General features: G+C 48.8%; 1 protein-coding gene across 10 annotated transcripts in view; it reads left to right on the top strand.

The window, feature by feature from the left end:
- The first annotated feature begins 1079 nt into the window (after nucleotides 1-1079).
- Nucleotides 1080-8993, top strand: part of KCNQ2 (potassium voltage-gated channel subfamily Q member 2) — a 177466-nt gene continuing 169552 nt past the window's right edge. For 8 of the 10 annotated variants that reach the window (XM_075350441.1, XM_075350444.1, XM_075350440.1 and 5 more), the window contains exon 1: nucleotides 1081-1605. In XM_075350441.1, the coding sequence (XP_075206556.1) occupies nucleotides 1304-1605 (302 nt within the window). In that variant the 5' untranslated portion in view covers nucleotides 1081-1303. Of the gene's footprint in view, nucleotides 1606-8993 lie in introns of all 10 variants that reach the window. The other 2 variants (XM_075350443.1, XM_075350437.1) reach the window with 1 other exon arrangement.

Raw genomic sequence — 8993 nt, 5'->3', positions numbered from 1 at the left:
GACAGCTTGTAGATATAGGAGGTGATTGAGGTCACAACTATTGTGCATGGCAGACAGCTTGCAGACTTATGGGATGATTGACAGCTTCCATACTTATGGGAAGAATGCAACTTGCAACTGTATGGGATGATTAACAGCTTGCAGATATTGGGGATGATTGACAGCTTGGTAATATAGGGGATGATTGACAGCTTGGAGATATTGGGGATGATTGACAGCTTGCAGATATTGGGGATGATTGACAGCTTGCCAATATAGGGAATGATGGACAGCTTGCAGATATAGGGGATGATTGACACCTTGAATATATAGGGGATGATTGACAGCTTGGAGAAATAGGGGATAATTGACAGCTTGCAGATATAGAGGATGATTGACAGCTTGGAAATATAGGGGATGAATTACAGCTTGGAGATATTGGAAATGATTGACAGCTTGAATATATAGGGGATAACTGACAGCTTACAGATAGGGGATTATTGACAACTTGGAGATAGTGGGGATGATTGACAGCTTGGAGATGTTGAAGATGATTGACAGCTTGGAGACATAGGAGATAATTGACAGCTTGCAGATATAGGGATGATTGACAGCTTGGAATTATAGGGGATGATTGACAGCTTGGAGATATAGGGGATGATTGACAGCTTGGAAATATACGGGATGATTGACAGTTTGGAGATATTGGGGATGATTGACAGCTTGGAGATGTAAGGGATGATTGTATGCAGATATAGTGGATGACTGACTGCCATAGGGGATGATTGACAGCTTGGAGATGTAAGGAATGATTGACAGCTTGGAGATGTAAGGGATGATTGACAGCTTGGAGATGTAAGGGATGATTGACAGCTTGCAGATATAGGGATGATTGTATGCAGATATAGTGGATGACTGCCATAGTCGATGCTTGACAGCTTGCAGACATAGGAGATGATTGGGAGCTTGAGAGTTTCTGCAGCAGCTGCAGCTCTGATGGCAGCCCTGGCACTGGGGTGGGCTACATTACTGGGAAGCTCCTCCCTCTGGTAATAAATAATGATGCCTGGCTGTGGTGTGCAGTCTGTACTGGAGCAGGTAGAAGGGGTTAATCAGGGAGGTGAGCGGCTGCCAGTCTAGGAGGAGCCTGGGCTCCGGAGCGGATTGCAGAGATTCCGTGTCCAACACTGAGCATTCAGCAGCTGCACTCATCCTCACCCCCACCTCCCCAATATACCAGGGATATGAGCCCCCCACCAGGAGAGACCCCCGCGCTCTGCCCCCCACTCAGCATGGAGCCCCGGTGAGACCCCATTCACTGACCATGGTGCAGAAATCCCGCAATGGGGGGGTCTACCCCGGCCCCACCGGGGAGAAGAAGCTAAAGGTGGGCTTCGTGGGTCTGGACCCGGGGGCCCCGGAGAGCAGCAGGGATGGAGCGCTGCTCATTGACGGCTCCGACCACAACACCAAGAGAAGCAGCATCCTCAGCAGTAAGAGCCGCTCAGCAGTGCCCGGGACCGGGAAGCCCCCGAAACGCAACGCCTTCTACCGCAAGCTGCAGAATTTCCTGTACAATGTGCTGGAGAGACCCCGGGGCTGGACCTTCATATACCATGCCTATGTGTGAGTACACAGCAAGGGGTACAGGGGATCGGGGAGCACACAGCAAGGGGAACAGGGGTCCAGTACATCAGTGGGATACAATACAGCGGTGAACACACAGCAAGGGGTACAGGGGTCCAGTACATCAGTGGGGTACAATACAGCGGTGAACACATAGCAAGGGGTACAGGGGTCCACTACAATACAGCGGGGAGCACGCAGCAAGGGGTACAGGGGTCCAGTACATGGGTGGGGTACAATACAGCGGGGAGCACGCAGCAAGGGGTACAGGGGTCCAGTACATCAGTGGGGTACAATACAGCGGGGAGCACGCAGCAAGGGGTACAGGGGTCCAGTACATCAGTGGGGTACAATACAGCGGTGAACACATAGCAAGGGGTACAGGGGTCCACTACAATACAGCGGGGAGCACGCAGCAAGGGGTACAGGGGTCCAGTACATGAGTGGGGTACAATACAGCGGGGAGCACACAGCAAGAGGCACAGGGAACCACTACAATACAGCGGGGAGCACTCAGGAAGGGGCACAGGGGTCCAGTACATCAGTGGGGTACAATACAGCGGGCAACACACAGCAAGAGGCAGAGGGGTCCACTACAATACAGTGGGGAACACACAGCAAGGGGCACAGGGGTCCAGTACATCAGTGGGGTACAATACAGCGGGACACACACAGTAAGGGGCACAGGGGTCCACTACAATATAGCGGGGTGCACACAGCAAGGAGCACAGTGGTCCAGTACATGAGTGGGGTACAATACAGCGGGGAACACACAGCAAGAGGCACAAGGGTCCACTACAATACAGCGGGGAGCACAAAGCAAGGGTCACAGGGGTCCAGTACAATACAGCGGGGAGCACACAGCAGGGGGCACAGGGTCCAGTACATCAGTGGGATACAATACAGCGGGAACATACAGCAAGGGGCACAGGGGTCCACTACAATACATTGGGTAGCACAAAGCAAGGGGCAAAGTGGTCCAGTACAATACAGCGGGGAGCACACAGCAAGGGGCACAAGGGTCCAGTACATCAGTGGGATACAACACAGCGGGGAACACATAGCAAGGGGCACAGGGGCCCAATACAATACAACCGGGTGCACTCAGCAAGGGGCACAGGGGTCCAGTGCTTCACTGGGGTATAATACAGCAGGGAGCACAAAGCAAGGGGTACAAGGGTCCAGTGCTTTATTGGGTACAATACAGTGGGGAACACACAGCAAGGGGCACAGGGGTCCAGTCCTTCATTGGGGTACAATACAGCGGGGAACACACAGCAAGGAGCACAGGGGTCCAGTACATCAGTGGGGTACAATACAGCGGGGAACACACAGCAAGGGGCACAGGGGTCCAGTGTTTCATTGAGGTACAATACACCAGGGAACACACAGTAAGGGGCACAGGGGTCCAGAACATCATTGGGGTACATTAGGAGATTACAATCCATTAAAAGTGGAAAATGAGGGGCACTTACTAATGGGATACACCCAGCAATAGACTGCAGTTCTGTAATCAGGGCACAGAAGATATGGATATGAAGGCTACAGATAGAGGGCCGGTCCTTTGGATAGGTTTGATTAAACATTTTAGGGCGAACAGTTGGGCTGCACCTATGAATATATCAGTATAGAAAGTATGACAAATAGGGAGGCCTGCCCATTATTGGGGTAAGGAACATTCACAGGTCCATATGACTGTGGCTTTAAAGCCCCAAATCTAATATAATTGTGAAAGGGAAGAAGATCTAGTGCAGACAAAAAATGGGATACAACTCTATTGTCACATAAGTGGTAGGAGCAGCAGTGATGAAACCCTGAATCTATAGACAAAGGAGTGGTCTTCTAAGATTAATGTCTTATTTTTGGGATGGATTGGATTAAAAGAGTTTCCACCACATCCTAGATCTATACCAGCGTTATGATTGAGGATTCTGTAGTTTGAGAACAAAATTTGGGTTTCAGTTAATAATTATTATATTTTCATGTGTAAGTTTAGGGGTATAATTTAGGAAATCTGGCAACCAAATCGTGGGTTCAGTATGGAAGTCATGGGGCCTGCCATGGTCCTAGAAAGTCGGAGATATAGAGTGTCATATTTTGTGGTATAAAATACTTCTATAGAAATATTGGGCACCAGCTGTTCATACATAACACTAGACTTAGATCTGTGTTAACTGGAACTGGGATTCAGTAGACAATGAGATCTGGACGTTGTGAGGTCCAGCAGATTCCTGTCCGGTCCATATCGTCGTAAACCTTATAGTTATTAGCATCCATCCAGAACACCTGACAGGTTCCATAAAACCCTTATTCATCAGGGAACCATGTTGGCTCATGGAGGCCCCCAAGTAGCCACTTGTATTACTAGATGCCAAATTGGGGTACTAACAGAACACATAAATTGTATACGATGGGGGGGTCTTTAGCTTCTATTTCCTTGCTACTGTATATTTCCAACCTAAACCTGCTTATATATACTTGTTTATTATGTTCAATGGAAACTTGAGGACCAGGCCAACGACCACTGATGGTCAAGTGCCATCATAGTACAAGTAGAAGATGCAGTCATGGGAGTTAACTGAATAGGGTTTGGATTTCACTGCATTGTTCACGGCTTTGAGCTTTATAGTGTGGTGGTCACTCAGATTGAGGACCTTGTCTTATCTTGCGGTTCACTCAGCTTTGGCTTCCATCAGATATCTACCTCCATACATATATATGTGTGACCATAGTCTGTCTTAGCTCATGTTCAGTTCTGATTATTTTTTTACTAGAAGATTTAACCGAGTCTGTGCTGGTTTGTATATTGCACTTCTTACGTTATTTAGTAGTGAGACCATACTGAGTTTTTCCATTATCCTACATAGCTATAAATATTGCCTTTCTGATTTTTTTGGGGAGACTGTGGATATTTTCCTACCTTCCATAGTACGTTTCATTCCTTATCTATCATCTATATGCCTCTTGATTACCACACCCCAACAATGTCTTCCTCAAGTTGGATAACATAAGTCTTCATCCTTCCTTACAGTCTGCAATCCATTATGAGCCTGCCGTCGTTACTGTTCCTCATGTAACGTTTATTCTATCACAATGGACCATACAATGGTTGCTTCTTGCTGTGACTTAAGCCTGGAAGTGAGCTTTTCATCAGATTCATGAGCAGTAGAGGGAGAGTAGGAGGCAATATTGTCTGTGAATTTGGTCCATCCCACAATTTGTAGACACAAAAGGGGGGAACGTTCCATTGAAAATATCCACAACGTCACAGCTGGATCTCTTCTGTGTGCCGAGAAAGCTGAAGACGTGTTCCAGTGTAAAGAGTACATGCAGCATCTGTCCTCGCGAGGAGTCATGTGGAGCCTTAGCCATCTTCCTGTCCATCAGCCTTTACATTACAGAACATTCCTTGGCTTGGAAGGACCATGAGAGTCATCTCACTAGGAGATCTCTTTAGCAGACGATCAGCTTTATGTGGTTTTCATAGACCAGAAAGGTACATTAGACCCTAATTCACAAGCATTAATCAATGGAGTTCATTGCAGAGCGTCATGTGGTGTGAAACCACTCACGAAGGTGCGATATCCTGCCTCTCTCATAGACATGAGCTTATAATTATTCCATAAAGAACTAAAAAAAAGTTGACCTGGAGAATACTATTATTTTTAATATATTTCAGTTTTGTAAAATTTTTTGAAAATGGAAAATGCAGAACAAATTATAGGTCCAAGTTGAGATATTTTTTGGCCTATGGATGGACATAGATATCTCCAGAGGTATCAAGTGGTAAAATTGCAATACACATTATACCAACCCACCGATATCGTTAGGTTCAGCCAACAGTCTAATGTGTATGTGGGCTCCTGACAGATGATGGCAGTGGGAGAAAAGGATCTGGCACTGTCCAATTCTGAACTGCTGATCTTTTTGTTCTCCCTGAAATTAGTCACCAGCAGATATGTCTAAGAGCAGCTCTCTCATAGAGAACAGAGAAACCACTGTTCCTCCACCTATCTAAGTTGTATGGCGTGCTTAAGGGTCGTGGAATAAAGGATCACCACATAGCACTAGAATAGAGGGGTCCTAACTCTCTTTTAAGAATCTTGACTCGTTGTCTTTTAGATTGGGGATTTCCTAATCTCAAAGCTAATCTTAATGTGCTGGCTGTAGAGACATTGTACCTAATGCTGACATTCTGAATTTAAAGATGTTGGCCACTTCTTTAATGTTGATGGCCCGTACTTAGGTTAGGACATCAATGTCTGATCGGCTGGAGCCCGATATCCAGCACACCAATCATCTGTCTCGGTTCTGGCTGTGGCCGGAAATGCTGAGTTCTGGAGCTGCCCCGTCAACTGATAGCGGCCGAGTACTGCACATCCGCTTCCTATTCAAATCAATAGTAGGCGGATGCGCAGTACTCGGCCACTATCAGAAGATGGGGCAGCTTCGGAACTGAGCATTTCCAGCTGCTTGCTGCCGCCACTGGGACCAGATGGCCAAAGAGAGACTGATGGCCTATCCTAAAGATAGGCCATCAATGTAAAAGTAGTAGACAACCTCTTTAAGTATGAACTTCTAGGCAAGAAGTCTTTAAATCCTCAAGGAGTAACATTGAAACCAAGGCCACTTATCACAATGGGGAAGCCCTTGTTGATACTACGGAGCAAGTGAAGTTTTGGGACTCAGGTCAGGTTGAACCCATGCATCTTCTCCTGCACCTTAATTGAAATAGGGAGGAACCTACTGTATGTGGGTCATTCTGCTCAAGAAATAAAAAGAGGGAGGTCAGTTTGAGGAGTAGCTATTGTGGGCGCAGAGATACCAGTACCACCTCAAAAAAACACACCATTATTACGGTATATCCATGGCATATGGGGGCACTGGAGCTTTTGCAGGAGGCCCAGGAGCTTAATGCTATATCTCTGAGGTGAAATATGAATAGGGGCTTATGGTGGTGGAAATTGTTTATTTTATATTTTTCTCTGTGGCCTTTTCTCCTCTACAAAATAACCCTTTTTCTTTCCTGCAAAGAGCCCCTATCATTCAATTGCCACCAGTAGGAGAGTGAATCTTCTTAGGGTGCCCATTGTATCCATTCTGTTCAGTGGGCACTTTTTGGTCCAAATAAATATTAGAACAACATTAGCCATTTGGCTAAATAAGGCAGCTGTCATTAAGTGGATTTCTATGGGCAGCACCAAATTTTCTATAAGCTTCTGATGAGGTTCTCAGGTGGAGCTGTATGTTATGGTGGCATTAATTATTATTTTAGGAGTGGACAACGGTTCCTTATGATTTATCATGGCTGAATTAGTGGGACACAGTCTTAAGGCCCTGTTACACGCGTCAATTTATCGTGCGATCGGCGTCACAGCGACGTCACACAGCGGCCGCCTAATAGAAGCGGAGGGGCGGAGATGAGCGGGACGTAACATCCCGCCCACCTCCTTCCTTTCTCATTACCAGTGGGACGCAGGTAAGCTGTGTTCGTCGTTCCCGAGGTGTCACATGGAGCGATGTCTGCTGCCTCAGGAACAACGAACAACCTGCATCCAGGAATGTGACCGATATTTTGAAAATGAACAACGTGTCAACGAGCAACGATAAGGTGAGTATTTTTACTCGTTAACAGTCGCTCGTAGCTGTCACACGCTACGATATGTCAAACGATGCCAGATGTGTGTCACGGAATCTGTGACCCCGACGACATATCGCCCGATATATCGTAGCGTGTTACGGGGCCTTTAAGGTCCCGTTACACACAGCGACGTATCTAACGATATATCGCCGGGGTCACGGGTTCCGTGACACACATCCGGCATCGTTAGCGACGTCGTTGCGTGTGACACCAACGAACGAGCATTAACGATGGAAAATACCTTATCGTCCATCGTTGACACGTTCATTTTAAAAAAATTGTTGATTGAGGAGGACGCAGGTTGTTCATCGTTCCCGAGGCACCACACATCGCTATGTGTGACACCTCGGGAACGACGAACTACAGCTTACCTGCGTCCACCGGCAATGTGGAAGGAAGGAGGTGGGCGGGATGTTACGTCCCGGTCATCTCCGCCCCTCCGCTTCTATTGGGCGGCCGCTGAGTGACGTCGCTGTGACGCTGAACGTCCCTCCCCCTTCAGGAAGAGGATGTTCGCCGCCCACAGCGAGGTCGTTTGGAAGGTAAGTACGTGTGACGGAGGTTACTGACTTTGTGCGACACGGGCAATTTGTTGCCCGTAGCGCACAAACGATGGGGGCGGGTGCGATCGCACGATAAAGCAATGCGTGTAACGGGGCCTTTATAGAGGTTAGTGTCGGCTTGAGGGATATTGTTCCTTTGAATCTTGGTACAGCTTACAAAATGGCCGCGTACCCTGTCTTATTGGGTCCACTGAAATGGAAATGATTTATGCTCTTGAAGCTCCTTCAGACCACGGGTAGACCACACTAGCGAATGACAAAGATTGCTGTGATCATGTTATGTTTCTGGATACAAGAAGTGTCCCTAAGAATGGCATACACCGCACCTTCACACATCCTTGCGACATTTGTCGCGGGCGGGGAGGAGGGTGTCAGCACACCGCGCTCACCCCTTCTGCTCGGGTCCGGCAGTTGCTCCTGGTGGCTCGAGCTGCGGGCCGGATCCCGGGGTGTCTCGAGCGACACTCCTCGCCCGTGAGTGAAAAGGGGGGTGTTTGTTGGGATTATAGTTCGTGACGCCACCCACGGTTGTGGTGATGGCACCACCGCTGCTCAGTGTGAGGGTCCCGGGGATGGTGATGGGAGCAGCCAGGTGTTGTGTTGCCCCTCCGTGGGTAGGGGTTGGTGATCCCGGGGCCCGGTGAAGAGATGTGAAGTGTAGGGCCTGGAGGGCGCAGGGACGCGGGGGCAGCGCTGTGCCTTGCGGCACTGTGGTACTCATTCAGCCTGAGACACGGACACAGTTTGTACGGTAAACCAACGGCTGGTAGGACGGTCCCACAGACGGTTGCACCTGCACTCCCGGTAGGTGACGGTGACGTCTCTCTTCCTTGCACCTGTTTGACTGATGGTAGCGGTGGATTCCCTCCGGTTACCCGCTCCCCGACTGCAATCTGGGCCGGAGGAGCTCTACACTTTGCCCGCAGGCGCTGGCCCTGGGGAAACTGGTGCCTTGGCGGTGGCGGTGTCTCCCCGGTAATGGTCGGGCTGTTGCCGTCAATCGGGACTTTGTTGCTGGGGGATCTGCGTCCCCTTCACTGACGGATTCGGCAAATTGGGCGACTCCTAGCCTTGCCGGGGTCCGAGAGGCCCCTGCCCTGGTGCTGACTGTCCTTCGGAACACTGCTCCAGACCACCGGGCACACAGCCAACGGGGTCCTTCCAGGAACTTCCAAACGGTCCCC

Source organism: Anomaloglossus baeobatrachus, chromosome 5, assembly GCF_048569485.1.
Source record: "Anomaloglossus baeobatrachus isolate aAnoBae1 chromosome 5, aAnoBae1.hap1, whole genome shotgun sequence".
NCBI classification, from domain to species: domain Eukaryota; kingdom Metazoa; phylum Chordata; class Amphibia; order Anura; family Aromobatidae; genus Anomaloglossus; species Anomaloglossus baeobatrachus.
The sequence above is the reverse complement of the archived record's forward strand: the minus strand, read 5'-3'. Positions and strand labels throughout refer to the sequence as shown.